Source organism: Bos javanicus, chromosome 12 (assembly GCF_032452875.1).
Source record: "Bos javanicus breed banteng chromosome 12, ARS-OSU_banteng_1.0, whole genome shotgun sequence".
Taxonomy (NCBI): domain Eukaryota; kingdom Metazoa; phylum Chordata; class Mammalia; order Artiodactyla; family Bovidae; genus Bos; species Bos javanicus.
The window spans coordinates 35557634-35574759 of record NC_083879.1 but is presented as its reverse complement, the minus strand read 5'-3'; the positions used below and the strand labels follow the sequence as shown (position 1 = coordinate 35574759).

The window sequence follows — 17126 nt, the reverse complement described above, 5'->3', positions numbered from 1 at the left end:
TCTGAGACGCAGTAAACTAAATACCACAATATTGTGGTGTCAGAATCCCATGGCTGAGAACACCTGAAGGAACTATATGAAAAGAATGGGACAAAAGCACCTTGTGAGGCAGGGTTAAAAAGTGTAGGAGGAAGAATAAACATTTAAGAATGCAAAAACAACTAGAACAGAAAAGCACAAAGAAGAAAGTTTTTTAAGCAGCTAGACTGACAAAAAGCCACAAAGCTTGGTTAGGAAGAATGAAAGCCAGCTGCCTGGAACCTGCTGGAAAGGAAAAGAGGCTGGTGTGCAGACAAGTTACAAGGAGACCTGCAATTATGGAGAAGAGAAAACAGAGTCGCATTTGGAACACATCAGAACCTAACCTCTGTTGCTGTTTTTAAGAGGAGATGTACTTTGAAGTACACCTGCAAGCAGAAGGAAGAAACCGGCTGGAAATTTTTAAGCAGCAAGATTATTAGGAGCAAACAGGGACAAGGAAAGACAAAGGTCAGTGATCTCTATGAAAGTCTCATAAAAGACAAGAATGATGACACCAGAGGGAGAGGCCTGCGGACAGCTGAGCATGGGCAGGGCAGCCCCAAGTCCAGAGGCAGCCGGACTCAGCTACCATGATTCACACTGGTTCTCTCCCACTTACTCCCTTGTGACCTTGATAGTAACTTACTTGCTAAAAGACTCAATTTCTGCTTTTGTTAAGTGCAAATAATATCAAGTGTAGTGGACTATTGTGCAAATTAAAAAAAAAAGTCTTCTGGAACTTATCAAATTCTCAGTAAAGCAATTATTATTGTTATGATAATATTATTTCTGATAAAATATGAAGTGAAGCTCTGCTGTTGCTAAGTCGCTTCAGTTGTGTCCGGCTCTGTGCGACCCCATAGACAGCAGGCTCCTCCGTCCCTGGGATTCTCCAGGCAATAACACTGGAGTGGGTTGCCATTTCCTTCTCCAACGCATGAAAGTGAAAAAGTGAAAGTGAAGTCGCTCAGTCCTGTCTGGCTCTTAGTGACCCCATAGACTGCAGCCTACCAGGCTCCTCCATCCATGGGATTTTCTAGAATGGGAAAATTACTGAAGAGGAGAAAAGGGAGATTTTTCAAGTGTATATATAAGCAGGCATTACAGAGAACACACCCAGGAACAGCTTCACCCCACAAATGCCTACTGAGTGCCTGGGGCAAGGTGCTCACTGTATTAGGACGACAGGCGGAGCTCCAGCTGTCAGAGCTGCAGGACCGAGTCAGGTCGTAGGACAACAGAGACAACCACTAGACAGCAAGCTGGGATCAACAAGGTAAGAAGCTGAGAAGTTTGGAGAAGACTGTAAAACTCACTTTTTTTCACGTGAACAGAAACGGCTGAAGAGGTAGACAGAGAATTAAAATTTTAAAGTACTGACAGATTTAGAGAAGAGAAAACAATCATTCGAGGCAGACAAAAAGACGTAAAAATAAAAAGTGGGGAAGAATTTTAGTAGAGCTGACCCAGGGAACAGTGCAGGAAGCAGAGTTTTAGTAGAGCTGACCCGGGTAACAGTGCAGGACGAGCCAGAGAGAAACACTGGCCATATCCAGACCGTGGACAGGGGAGTTTTAGGAAGACTCGTTTTTGTTTCCTTAATAGATAAGACGTCCACATGGTTCTGCTTCTGTTAGGCACATGGTTCAAATAGCACAGGAAGGAATTTAGCGAAAGTCGCCACCCTCACTGTGTAGGCAGCTCCATCACGTTCACTATCTCTGGTCTAGGAAAGGTCCACTTCATATAATGTGTGGTTCTATATTTTGTTTTTTAAAGGATGTATGGTATTATTTCCATAAAAAGGAAAAACCCAAGGTTTGGGATTCTAAGCAGTAGAAATGCAGTATAAAACAGTGCTCAAGGGCAGAGACTGTCTGCAGTCAGAAGATAAGGTGTGAATCCCAGACCTTGCCACTCAGGGACTTTAGGGACCTCACCTGTGTCATCCCTTCATCTCTAACACAGGGACAAGCACGGTGCTGTCCCAGGGTGGCTCTGAGGGGTAAATGATCACCATAAAGTGCCCAGCATAATTCTGGTATAATAGTCAACAGATGAAGGGTTTTATTCAGATTAGTAGAAAGCCATTATAATGAATGAAGAGTAATAAAGATTTACAGGTAAAGATTTTACCTTAATGGCTTTCAACTCTTTGGAGTTACTGCTCTGAAAATCAGATCTTGCTATGAACAGGCTACTTGAGGAAGTATCTAAAATTCTGTATATAATCTCAGAGCTTCATAAATCCTCTAGAATCTTGGTCTTGGGGTTAAAAACATCTAGGGAATTTCCTGGCAGTCCAGAGGTTAGGACTCTGAGCTTTTATTTCAGGATGGCAGGGGACACGGGTTTGATCTCTGGTCACGGAACTAAGATCCTGCATGCCTCCTGGCATGTACAAAAAAAAATGTCTAATCTATGTAACTACAACTACTAACAACTGCTGTGAACTAGACATTTTATAGTTAAACATAAGAAGGATTATTTTAAATTAGCTTTTATGTACTGAAAGTGTATTTCTATACACCAAGATCTACACTCAATGCTTGTCTCATTTACAAATACCTCCGGAGATTTAGGTGCTGGCGTTCTCATTTTAAAATGAGGAAACCGGGCTTAGAAAAGTCTAAGTGATTCTCGTGGCACTAGTAACTAAAGAGCTGGGGTTTGATCTGAAATCCATGGTTTCATTCTACACAGTGCTATACTGGTTGTGCAAAAGGACAGTCCAGGCACACCTGGTTTCATTGTGCATCATAGACACTGCGTTTCTTCACACGCAGCCTTTGGGGACCCTGCACTGAGCAACTCGACTGGTGCCATTTTCCCAACAGCATTTGCTCACTTTGTATCTGTGTGTCACATTTTGGTAATTCTCATAGTATTTCAAACTTTATGATTATTATATTTGTTATGGTGACCTGTGATCAATGACCTTTGATATTACTACTACGACTTGCTGAAGGCGCAGATGATGGTTAGCATTTTTAGCAATAAAGTATTTTAAAATTAAGGTATGTATGTGCTTTTCTGACATTGCGCAATTGCACAGTTGATAGGCTGCCTTACAGTGTAAGCATAACTCACACGCACTGGGCAACCAAACAGCTCATGTGTCCCGCGTTACTGTAAGACTCGCCTTACTGCAGTGTCTGGAGCTGAACCCACAGTATTCTCCAAAGGATGCCTGTATTAAACATGTGAAAACTTAAATATTGGCCAAATATCCCCTCCTAAAATCTAGCACAAATTTTAAATTTTCTTAAGTCAGCATATGTACAGAACTACACAAAGGAAAAAGCTCTATTTCCCCTTGGAGTTGAGCAGCATAGTGGGTTTCAGAGGCAGGACACCTTTCCCCACACTGTCTGTGTGACCTTTACCAAGTTACTTCACCTCTGTTTCCTCATCTGTAAAGTGGACACGATAGCGTCTCCCCACAGGGGTGGAGTGAAGCTCAGATGAGCTCATATGTGTAAGGGACTTAGATTGGACTGTCAGCTGTCAACATTATCTGGTATTTGAATGAATTAATGAGATATAGAATACATAATTTTAAACAACTTCCTACAATTAAATAACCAGTTGGGCAACTCACAGACCTGTCCCCCTCACAGGCCCAAGTGTCGGAAGAGCAGAAGCACCCACGGCTTCAGAGCAGACAGTGGACTTCCAAGTATGGCCCTCTGAGGGGTAGCTTTACAACCTTAATGAGCTTCTTCCCTTCTGTGGCTTTTATTTCTCCCCATTCTAGGTTAGCACATTCTTGATTTTTTAAATATTACTCAGGGATGACACAAAATATTCAAATTCAAACCAGGATTTCCAAATGACAGTTTACTAGAAATTGTAAATGAAATTTTTAGCCATGAAGGATGAGCTAGAAAAAAAATGCAGAACAAGAGAGATCAACATTAAAGTGAACCACATAAAAAGTCTGTATCAAAGTAGACTTTGTATCTGAAATACCTGTATCTCAGGTAAATCTATCTCAAACACCTGAGACAGGTTTACCTGAGATAAAGACCTGTATTTCACATAAAGGTACACACCTGTATCTGAAATACCATGTAAGATACAGAACACAGAAAAGTCTTGTTTCTGCAGACGCCATTTGTGACAACCACAATACCTACTTAGTAGTCAAATCATGCAAAGATATTTTGGCAAAAATGACCACATTCTCAAAATTCTTTGGAGAAAAAAGTGTAAGATTTGTTTTTCTTACTCTTTGAAGCCGATGTGGTGTAGATAGGTAAGTCCCTTGCTGCTCTTCTCAAAATTTCTTGTTGTCTTTCTTGGCTGAATTCCTTTTCATAACGTTCCTTCTCAGAATTGGACAAGCAGAACTATAGAAGGAGAAATAACTATCAATTCTTTTCAATCCCGTGATTATTAACTATCATGCTCAGAAAAACAAGTTTTATCCAGAACAGAAAAAGACAAATATTTCCTTCTATAAAGGCAAAATTTTTCTTCAAATTTGTTTAGGAAGCTAAATCAAGCACCTTTTAACAAAACTACATGCCTTTGACAGAGTGAAAATATTTGCCCTCCGTGCTAATGATGGCGAAGAACATGAACTAAATATTTTTGCATCTTTGTTTTTTACAGAAAAAATTAACTTTCCCCATCAAAAAAGAGCTTAATATACATTTTGTGCTAGTAAAAGATTTGCTGTTTGAAAGTGTCAAGAGATTTTGAATCTTTGGGAACATGTTCAAAGACTCACTTGCTTGTGGGCAAATCACAGGCAGGGGTCCTGCTATTTTCTGGCCAAGTTTCTCCTGAGGACAACTTTTACTGCTTTGTTTTTGTTTTTAAAACGCTAACCAATCAGGGAACTTTCTCCAGAACTATTAAGGACTGTCAAGGCAAGCACAGTCTCCTTTTCTCAAGGAGCAATTCTTTTGTAGGGCTGTTTCCAGCTTCTATTTCTCAAGTTTTAATTCCCATGTGGTGGGCAGCATTTTCCTACAAAGGACTTGTGTCATTGCTTCTTTTCATGTCATCCCTGTATCTCAAGGACCTCAGCTTCATGACTCTATCTCATATAACCAGGAGCTTTTATTAAATTTCTCTTGGTGTTTATTTCATAGACTTCTTTTAAAAAATAAAAACTGGCCTGAGACATGCTCTTGATCATGTTTCATACAATACTGTTCCTCAATTATTATTTACTTACAGGGTTTTGCTTGAAAAGGCCTAAGAAGTCCTAACTGGAGCTTCATCTTTTAAAGTTTGAGTATTTGGTCTACCTGCTAACTCAAGTACCAAAACTGTCCACCCTCGATGACTCGTCATCAGTAACGGCACTGCCTCTTCTGTTACAAACGGGATAGCACAGCACAGATTAGGAGCCCTTGGGAGAAGGAATCTGTGATCCCATGCATCTTAGGGAAATTTTCTAAAACTGCATAATTATTGGCAGAGCTGATAGAAAAACACAAGTCCCTTGAGTTAGTTCTGCTCTAGGATGTTTCTCTCCATGCCGCTAATGTGAAAAGATGTTTTTGCCTTTTACAGACTTGTTCCTCTAACCTAGACTAAAAAACACAGTGGCTAAGGCAACAGAAGAGTCCTTTTAGATCACCTAGCCTGGCTCCCACCACCAAGCCACAATGGCATAAGCAATCCCCCAATTACTTAGGAAGGACAAGAAGGAACTTGGACGTACAAACTGGACAGAAAAAATACCCACCATCTTAAAGCTGACTCTGGAGGTCACCTATCTAAACACCCAGGCACTTCTGAGATCCATCCCCTCCCAAACACTTTCAGGTACAGAACACTTCCCTACTCTATAAGATGGCCCGCTCTCCTTTAAGAGAGCTGACTTGCTAGAAAGTTCTTCCCTGACAAGATACATCTCTGAAACACTCAAAACAGAGAATAAAGATCAATATGAAGTGAAGTGAAAGTCGCTCAGTCGTATCCGACTCTTTGCAACCCCATGGACTACACAGTCCATGGAATTCTCCAGGCCAGAATACTGGATTGGGTTGCTGTTCCCTCCTCCAGGAAAGATCACATGGTATAATGTTAAACACATACTTGGAAAAAAGATGCTCTAATCAAATTTTGCAGTTTCCCTGTAAAATCTGAACAGACTTCCCTGGCCTAACTGTTTCTAGGCAGGCCTCAAAATCATTACTTTTCCTTACGAACTATGGTTAAGAATTATGAAAAGCTTAAACCAAATGAAAGTATCAACAGACACCAGGATTTTAGATGAGGAATGGAACAAGATAAAACTTAAAATGAATTTAGACCTTTGAAATTATTACTATTTTTCATTAAATACTACTGAACAGAATTAAAACTATGAAATGTCATTATCTTAAACACAGTGTTCAGATGTTTCAATTTAAGTGTATGCTTGGAACTGTCCCAGGTACCAATGATTCAAAGATGAATAAAAATATAGCCTTTGCCTTCAAAAATACATTTCTATAGTCCAGTTACGAATGTTAAGAATTACAAATGACAAATTAGCAATTCTTTACCAGGTGTGATCAAAGCTCCCTCAGGAGGGGTGGGGGCTGTCCATGAATGTTTCCTGGAAGAAGAGTTACCTAAATTGGGTTTAGAAAGGTAAACAGGGAACTGTCCAGGAAGGTAAAGCAGGAAAGAAAATCTTGGCAAAAGCAGCAGCATATGGAAAACACAAAGAGGCAAAAATGGTATATTGACGGCAACATGCTACTTGAACACAGACTTCCAGGAAGAAGTGGAGATTAAGTCAGTGAGACTTCAGCTCCTGAGGGACTATCACCAGGAAGCGAACAGACCCCTGGCAACGATGTGGGAGTGGATGGAAAGGCTTAGGTGCTGGGCTAAATGCTACCTGGGTGCAATATCGTAAAAGCAACAGCCAAAAAAAGAAAAAGTAGCAGTTAGATGGCACTTACTATGTGCTTGGCATTCTTCTAAGCACTTTACATATAGCAGTAATTATATGCTATAAGCACTACCAATCATGTGTGTGCATGATCAATTTATTTAACCCATACAACAATCCAATAAGGTGTGTGTGACTGTCACCCTGACTTTACAGAGGACTGCTCAGAGGTCCAGGGCCGCGGCCCCAGGGCCCCACAGCCAGAAGGCCAGAGGGAGGAGGCAGACGGAGCTTGCACCTCTGCACTAGCCTGCTTCTCAAAAGTCACACCAACTGTTTTCCTTATTCTGTTTCCTGTAAAGACTATTTAGTTTTATACATGATATGTTTCCAATAGCCATCATTACTGGTAATCTTTTTAAATTTAAGAGATTAAGGTATGGATGGCAGTTTGTAATTAACTTTAAGGGCCAACTAATTATTAGCAAATGCCTGAAGAATATATTTGAAGCAACAGTAAGCTTGATTAATGGTTTACATTATCCCTTAAAACAAAAGTGCCCAATAGAAACAATGGGCTAATGACCATTTGGCATCACCCACTACTGCTGACTGTACAGGCAGAACCCAGCAACTCTCGCGGGCACCTGCCCCAAAGAGCATGTTTGTGTGTGCTAGAATATGGACAGCAATCCTACACCCAAATGCCCATCAACAGGAGGCCAGATAAGTAAACTGTGTCACATAAGCACAATGGAGGATTGAGCCACAACTACGTACAACAGCATGGAAGAATCACACACAAGGAGACAGTTCACGGAAGGCATGCAAGCAGGAGGCTCATGGGATGCCAGGCACGTTCTGCTTCTGGAACTGGGTGCTGGTTACTCACATGTGCTCAATTCATGAAAACTCATTTATTCATACATTTACAGTATATACAGTTTCTGCATAGATGATCTTCTACAAAAAGTTAAATGGAAGTTGATGTCTTTAAACCTATGTCTGTAATTTTTAATGCATTCTGATGAATTTAATACAAAGGGAAGTAACTATATTATTATGTCATCTAATATTTGAGTGCTAACCATAAGGCAGGCCCGACGTGGAAAGCTTTCCATGAATGAATCTCATTCACTCCTCACAAACATCCTACAGGGATGGAACGACTGCTGGCTCCACCTTCCTTGGATTCATTAAAAAACGTGTTAGAGCAGAAGATCAAACTCAGACAAGTCTAACTCTGGAGAGTGTGCCCTTCTCCATCCAGCGTGTCCTTCTCTATCTAGTGTGTTCTTCTCTATCTACCTGTGCTGAACTTGAACTGAAGAAAATCCAGTTGGCTGTATCAGGTGAAAGGGACACAACAGTCTTCAGTTTTATTCCACACACGTGTATACTTGTGTTATTTCCAAGTGAAACCTCCAAGTAGAAAAAATACTAGCCACACTAGGTGTCATAAGCAACAGCACAGACGATTTGTGTCCCATAATCAAAACACTTTATTTACTTGCAGCTTATTTGTTCAGGCCTGAGAACAGAGTAAGTGTTAAGAGAGTTTTTAAAAATAAACTCTATTTTCCTAACTCAATTCAGTCCCTTAAGATTTTTCACTCCAGTGACATAAAGTACGTCTTTAAAAAAACACAGCATGGCACAGCTAAACCGTAGTGCCATCATGGACCTTTTACGAAGGACATCAGTGGGCTGTATCTGAGAGGCTGACAACTCACACTCACAATGTAGTTACCGAGCAGTTTATGAATGGAAACAGAACAAACACATCATGTAATAGAGTTTCAACAAAGGTAACACAGGGAAAACAATCCCATCATCAGTGAAAGCATTTGGTAATTTACCAGCATTAAATTTACCTCTTTGGAGGGGGAAGCGGGAGATGTGAAAATTGTCATCCAATAGGACCATACAAACATAACAAAGAACAGATGGAAAGCCACAAGGTAAACAACGGCCTTTCCTGGTAAATAAAAACAAACAACATTTCATTGAATCCAGGTGAAAACAGGAAAAAGAATCACATATTAAAACACAGTATTTAGAGTCAGGAGGCTCAATCCAATAAAATATTTAATTACAACATACTAAAAACATCAAATATATACACTCTTTTATCTGCATGATGTAACATTACAGATATGAAAGAACACTCTGTTCTTGCATTTAAGGGTTATCAGCCTGGTTTATAAGTAAAGATTTGATTTTATTAAGTTGCTGAAGGTTTAAGTTGCTGAAATCTTTAAAGCATCTCCTTCAAAAGCACTTCCTAAAAGTTAGATTTTAAATGAATTAAAAATTATTTAAGACAGATTCCATCACTATGAACATTAAATCCAAGGAATTATAACACTGAAAATAAACTCAATTCTTGGATTGTTCACAAAAGTTATCCTAAATTTCATTGTCTTTTTCAATACAGGGTAATGAAAAAGTTTAGCCACTTTGAATTTCTCCCATAACTGTTTCCTAAGTGGATTAGTGTAACATTCCAACACCATTAACTCACTGATATAACTAAAAACTTTTTTGCTGTTTTCTGTAGTTTTTCTATCTGTAAGAAGATAGAAAGAAGCAAGAACTATGTATCAAGTGCTTCAATCCTTTTTCAGTTTGGAATGAAGCACCACAAACTCACTGAAGAAAACAAAGCACAGACATGCATAAAAGTTTGAGATTCTACTCATTTTTAAAGTTCAGATCAAATGTTACTTTTTCCAAAAGGTACTTTTTTCAAATGTTACCTTTTCCATTACTTTCAGAATTTCTCACCCCTTCATACTATTCTTCCCAAATGATTTACTGACTTCAATTAAAGCACTTTAAATGAGTTTATTTTAATTTAGCTGCCTAACACTGATGAGTGAATAAATGGAAAACACTTAGAACAGTGTCTGACACGTAATAAATCCTCAGTGAATATTGGCTATTGTCATCACTGCTATCCAAGCATATCAATTCCTTCTTCTCAAAAATCTGTGTTTTTCTGTGCATTCCGTATTTCAGTGTTTCCCAAGTTTATGGACTGATCCGAGTTTTCACTGGTCTGCAGTTAAATGAGAAACACTGACAACAATGCAGTGAAGTTTTTAATAAAGCTAACATATTCAATTTGAACAACTGTCCTTCTTTTGCCCTGAGGTTATTCTTCCTTAAGTTTTTGAATTTTAAAAAATGCTTTTAAATAAAATGATGATAAAAAATTGACCCCAACTTGCTGAACTCCAACATTTCTTTCTGCAATTACACTGGTCCACGCTGGTTTAACAGAGCAGAAGCCTAAGTCACAGTGGTGATCGAAACAGGAAGCCAGGGCTCGAGGACTCCTCAGTACACGGCTGGCTAATCTCACAAAATGCATACTTTACTTTCTAGCTCCCAAGATCTGTGTCAAAGTAAACATCTCAGTCTTCTCACTGCCAGTGCCCTAGTTCCTCGACTGCTGCTCGTCTCGTCTGGTCACTGCACAAGCCAGCAGGTGTCCTCGCCTCCACTCTCTGGTTCCTGGTCCATCTCAACGGTCAGTGAAGAACATGTGGCTCAGAGTTTCTTCTACCCACTGGCTGTGACACTCCTGAGAAAGAGCTCCACCTACATGACTAACAAACGCATGCCAAAACTCTGGAGTTTCCTGGTAACCGTATTTAACCAAAGCGCCTCAATCAGCCCTTCCTCATGCTGAAAGTCTCCGAGGAGACATAACTGTACCCCTTACTTATAACCCTCACGATGGTCTTGTAGGTATCCTTTCAGTTTACAAATGTAAAAGCAAGGCTCAGAGACCTTCATACCTTGCCCAGTGTCACTTACTGACTAAATGATAAAGCCAGAATTCAAACCCGTATATGCCTGATAAAAATCCAAGGTCTTTCCCACTATGTCATATCTAAAATTATCCTTTCCGCTTCTCTATTATCTTAGAGTCACTCCTACTTCAGAGATAGCTGAGTTCCACATGAAGTCCTAACCACAACTTCCTTCTATTTGCAAATACGCTTTCTTTTCATGATCACAAATATTGTCTTCCTTATTGAAAACTCTGGTTCCTCAAAACTCTGCCTTTTCTACCACTTCAGCTCCCTCTAGGCTAAACCCTATGGTCTAACCAATGGATTCGATAGCATTCCTTCATTTTTTTTCCCCCTTTGGGACAAAATGCTAGATCTCAGCCTCCTAGTGTTATACGAACACGGAAGTCCTTTCTTTACCAAGTCTGCAATTTTATCTTCACCTAGTTCACTTCACTTATTTATATTATTGCTGGGCTCCCATATTCAATCAAGTTTATCAATCCTCATCTATATATTATTGTAGAGCTTTCAGATAAATGGTAACCTTGAGGTTACTTTAAACTTCTTAATCATTTAGTTACCTAAAACTAAGGCTAGAATATAAAACAATATACTCTTTAACACTGTTAAACATTTAATATTTCTTTAGAATATTTCTGCTGTCCATAAGAACAAAAACAAATCGTTTTTCCCTTAAAAAATCTTTACTTTCAGATAAAGAAATAAAAGCTTAAATAAATCTTTTAGTATACTGCCTGGAATATAGTAAGTACTTAATAGATGGTAATTATCAAATTATAAATAATAACAGGAAATATTGTTTTTAAATAAGTTCAAATTAATAGGATTACTAATAATCCCATATATATGCTAAATATTATTGTTTATAAGTAATACTTAAAGTAAAAGTTTAAATTAAATCAAAGCTGAAAGAAAAAACTGATAATCTATAAATCAAAAAAGTCTGACTCAAAAGTCACTTGTAACTGAATTAAAAAAACAAATAAGCAAACAAAAAAATTTCACCAAAAGACTCTTTGAAAGACACGGGTAAAATAGCCCCCTGAAATAATGATTCAAGTAAAAGTTTTTTTGTAAGAACTTCAGAAATTCTCTACTTTCTGTACCTGTGCTTTCAACATACAGGAAATAGTTTTAAGCAAGAAAAACAAGCCTATCGACTGTCTCTACTTATTCTGTTACTGAGAAACTAGACCCCAAGTCAACTTGAGATTTATATGCTTAAGGTCTTCTATTTTCAACAATAAGAATACTTATTAATAATTTCTAGGAAATTCCTGGTGGTCCAGTGGTTAGTACTCCCTGCTTCCACTGCAGGAGGACATGGGTTCAATTGCTGATAAGGGAATTAAGATCCCTCATACTGCACAGCAAGGCTGAAAAAAAATTTTTTTAATAATAATAATTTCTAACTATTCTGTTTTAGAAACTTTGATTTTTGTATCTCAAATCCAATTTTACATTTGAAATCTGATATCAAAGGACATAAAATTTTCTTTTATTTCAATGAAATTTTGAGTCATGATTCTTCTCTCTAGACACTGTCTCTTTGACTAGTCATAAAAACTTTAATTCCATTTCAAAATGAAGTAGTACTATAATTTACAAATTCAGTCTGGTTATTTAATTATTAAATGACTACAAGTAGTAAAGTACTATTTTAAACAAAAGGAAAAATAAGAGAACAAACAAAACAAACCAATAAAATTTAAACTTTAAGAATGTATATTTTCTTTCTGAAGACCAAAACAAACAGTCATCACTTAAATAACAAGTATATGGGTTGCAATTAAGACACTATGTCATCTACTTGAGACTAAAAATTAAAAGTGCCTTACCGTTTTCTCCATTTCCAGAAAGTGTAACTAGAATAGAAGAAAACACAGGGAATAAATATACTTTAAAACACTTGTTTATAAACTTTATTTCAGGTTGACTATTCATCTTAATATCATTTTCATAAACATAAAATTTAGTTATAAGATGTAAAATTTAGTTATAAGATGTAATGCAAATTCAGAATTGCACACTCAAAAAAACCCTGAAAAAATAAAATTCAGATTCTTCTTTATCATTAACACTGCAATCATATTAAAATTTTTCTTCAGACCATCGTCCATTTTAAGTATGTCAATATGATTATAGCTATGCTTTCTTTCGCTCTTTTCTTCATGCTGCCTACATAATAAATAGGATTTTCCTCTATGGCACTCAGGAACAGAGGAACTTACCCCTGCAGGGGATAAGCATCTTTTTTCTTTCCAGTTTTTGAAACCCTGAGCAACAGCTATTTATTCCCCTCTCTGGACAGTCCAGGGGCCTCTGGGTACTACAGATTCTACTACCTCAGTCTCTTCAAATACCCAACACCCTCTCATTTCTCCTATTGCCTTCTTTCCAGACTTTCTCAAATGCAATGGCTTAAAGCTACTCTCTACCATAAGTTTGACACATCCTCACTACCAGCAAATCTAAAGATCGAATACGCTTCAATACCTCCGGTCACTTTACAGAAAGAAGTCCAAACCCTTCAGAGCAGCAAAGACTTATGCCCTCTGTGATCTACAATCTGATGTTCCTGGGGGACACTGATAAAAATCTGAACAAGTGCAAGGGCTTATATTCTACAGAATATAGAAGAGTCATCATTAACATGGCAATTCTCCTGAGGTTAATCTCATAAACTTAGTGTCATCTCAGTGAAAATACTTTTATTTTTTTAACCAGTCAGATCTCAAAGTTCATTTGTGGAAAAATAAACTTACATAATGAGGTAGGAAATTCTGGAAGAGATGAATAATGAAGTAGTAGTCACGCTAAATACTGCTGCTGCTAAATCGCTTCAGTCGTGTCCGACTCTGTGCGATCCCATAGACGGCAGCCCACCAGGCTCTGCTGTCCCTGGGATTCTCCAGGCAAGAACACTGGAGTGGGTTGCCATTTCCTTCTCCAATGCATGAAAGTGAAAAGTGAAAGTGAAGTCACTCAGTTGTGTCCGACTCTTAGCGACCCAATGGACTGTAGCCTACCAGGCTCCTCGGTCCATGGGATTTTCCAGGCAAGAGTACTGCAGTGGGCTGCCATTGCCTTCTCCAATGCTAAATACTAGGGCACAGTATTTTAAAAATACTACAAATGCTCCAATTATTAAAAAACAGTTGTACCAGCTCATGAATAAATAGATCAATAGAACAAAACAGAAAACTCCAAAATGGTTGCTGTTCAGTTCCTAAGTCCAACTCTTTGTAACCTCATGGACTGCAGCATACCAGGCTTCCCTGTCCTTTACTATCTCCTGGAGCTGGACCCAAATACATGTAAGGATTTACTATGATAAATATGGGATTTCAAATCAGTGTGAATAGAGCCAATAAGTAGCATTAGGATACAGGTAGCCATGTGGGAAGGCTTCCCTAGCAGCTCAGACAGTAAAGAGTCTGCCTGTAGTGTGGGAGATCTAGGTTCAATCCCTAGGTTGGGAAGATCCCCTGGAGAAGGAAATGGTAACCCACTCCAATATCCTTGCCTGGAAAATTCCATGGATGAGGAGTCCAGCATGCTATAGTCCATGGAGTCGCAAAGAGTCGGACAAGACTGAGCCATGTGGGAATACCACTGAGACTCACAACACAGACCAGGATAAACCCCAAATGTATATCAAAGACTGAAATGCAAAAAATAAAACAAAATCATGGGTATACTAGATGAAACAGGAGAAATCTAAAAATATATACACTTTTGGAGCTGAGTAGGTGTTTCAGTTTATGACATGAAACATAGAAGCCACAGGAAAATATCAATATATTTGGTTTTATAAAAGTAAATACTTGAAAAAAACCACTAAAAAGCAAGGAAAAAAATAGTCACAACTCTTACTATAGACCAAAAACTAATTTCTCTATTTAAAGAGAATTCTTTACATTTATTCTTACAAATCAGTAAGAATTTGCTTTAAAAAAAAAACTACTTTTTCACAGAAAAGGAAATACAGACATCTCAAATATAAAAAAGATGGTCAACCTCATTCATAACAGAAATCCAAAGTAAAACTACAGGAAGATAACATTTTTAATAATCACATTAGTGAAGATCAAAAGCTGGTAGCCTACTTGTGATCACACTGTCAAAGCAGACTTCTGGTTTTAACTGCATCTGGCTGACAGCATCTGGTCTGCCTCATCCAACTCCTCTCTGAGACAGCCACACAACTACAGGATGCAACAGAGCTGCGGCACCCCAAACAAAGCTGGACAAACCCAGGCTTAGCAGAGCTTACTTCTCCCGGAGGGCTCTCTTGACCACAGGAGCCAGCTAAACACATCTCCTAGGCACACAATCCTATGGCACTCTAAAATTCCCTTATCATGATACCACTGACCCTGGTATGCAATTGTGAGTTTCTAGTCTGCAGCTCCTTCCAGATTTCCCTTGGAGGAAAGGACATGACTGAGTGACCAGCACCTGGCACAGGGTGGTGTGGAGACAGCCCTCAGTATCTGCTAGCTGCCCACCGATTACACAGACACAGGACTGTTAGAAGCTGTCTGCAGAGCCTCTAGCCTCACACAGGCGTGTTCCATTTTCCAAGGATCCCAATACAGGTGAAAAAATTCTTCTGATAATAAATCCACAATTATAAAAACATTACATATACCTAAATGGTTAGATGTGCCTTTTAAAGGTATAATCAATGTTTTTTATTCAATCATGTCAGTGACCATGTATAATCTCATTTGCAGATAATATTAATCTAAATTTAAGATTGTTTGTGAACATGAGAGCTGCCACCTGCCCTTCTCCACTTAACAGATCCCCTTTCTCATCTATGGCTTCCATAGTGGCTCAGATGATGAATTCACCTTTAATGCAGGAGACCTGAGTTCGATCCCTGGGTTGGGAAGATCCCCTGGAGAAGGGAATGTTTACCCACTTCAGTATTCTCGCCTGGAGAATCCCACGGACAGAGGAGCCTGGCGGGCTATAGCCCATGGGGTTGCAGAGTCAGACATGACTGACTAACATCCTTTCTCGCCTACTTCTCCCTTTAACTGAGACTAAAAATCCCAGATACTCTCACTTCACCACCATCCTCTGGCTCTACTCTGGCCATGTGAGATAGAGCCATGGCTGATAAATACGTCTTTGGTAAAGGAGAAGTCATGATGGGAAAAAAAGCTTTCTTCCTTGACAAGTGAGAACGTGTGAGGAGATACCCGTACTACTTCCTTCATCCAGCTTTTGCTTTGGATACTTACGATGAAGGGGATGCTGACATCTCTAACAGACAACCTTTGCTGGAAGTGGGATTCTGGGTTGACAGTTCTCCTCTAACACTTGAGAAATGCCATGGCACTTCCTTCTGGCCTCCACAATTTATGATGAAATGCCTTCTGTTGGTCTAACTTTCCCACAGAGGTTAGGTATACTTTTGGCACTGTTTTTGATACTCTGCCTTTAGTTCTCAAGTCTGGTTATGCATCTTGGCACGGACTTTCCGCGAGTGCCATTGGTGAGAGCAATATGGCGGGTGGATGACAACAGTGACAAGGTACTGCACAGGGAAATGTTTCGGTGGGCACACTACTCCAGTCTGTCACCATCAGTGATGCTATACCTGGGCACTTGGTGACGTAATGACTTCAACCTTCTCCTTTGTAAAGGTTCATTTCTCACTTTGACAATCATGAAATTGTTTTGTAGGGTAAAACGTTAATGGTATGTGAATATCTTCTTCCCCTAAAACTTTCCACATAATGGTTTTAACATCCACTGATAAGCCTGGCCTGAACCTATTATTTTGTAGAATTAGAAAAGCACCATTCAGTTCAGTTCAGTCACTCAGTTGTGTCCGACTCTTTGCGACCCCATGAATCGCAGCACGCCAGGCCTCCCTGTCCATCACCAACTCCCAGAGTTCACTCAGACTTATGTCCATCAAGTCAGTGATGCCATCCAGCCATCTCATCCTCTGTCGTCCCCTTCTCCTTCTGCCCCCAATCCCTCCCAGCATCAGTCTTTTCTAATGAGTCAACTCTTCGCATGAGGTGGCCAAAGTACTGGAGTTTCAGCTTTAGCATCATTCCTTCCAAAGAAATCCCAGGGCTGATCTCCTTCAGAATGGACTGGTTGGATCTCCTTGCAGTCCAAGGGACTCTCAAGAGTCTTCTCCAACACCACAGATCAAAAGCATCAATTCTTTCGGCACTCAGCCCCCTTGACAGTCCAACTCTCACATCCATACATGACCACAGGAAAAACCATAGCCTTGACTAGACAGACCTTTGTTAGCAAAGTAATGTCTCTGCTTTTGAATATGCTATCTAGGTTGGTCATAACTTTCCTTCCAAGGAGGAAGCATCTTTTAATTTCATGGCTGCAGTCACCATCTGCAGTGATTTTGGAGCCCAGAAAAATAAAGTCTGACAGTGTTTCCA

General features: G+C 39.3%; 1 protein-coding gene across 7 annotated transcripts in view; it reads right to left on the bottom strand.

The window, feature by feature from the left end:
* ZDHHC20 (zinc finger DHHC-type palmitoyltransferase 20) overlaps positions 1-17126 on the bottom strand; it is a 60213-nt gene that overhangs the window by 22832 nt on the left and 20255 nt on the right. For all 7 annotated transcript variants that reach the window (XM_061434978.1, XM_061434980.1, XM_061434982.1 and 4 more), the window contains 3 exons: positions 12531-12557; positions 8740-8843; positions 4253-4373 (listed from right to left, as the gene is read on the bottom strand). In XM_061434978.1, the coding sequence (XP_061290962.1) occupies positions 4253-4373; positions 8740-8843; positions 12531-12557 (252 nt within the window). The remainder of the gene's footprint in view (positions 1-4252; positions 4374-8739; positions 8844-12530; positions 12558-17126) is intronic.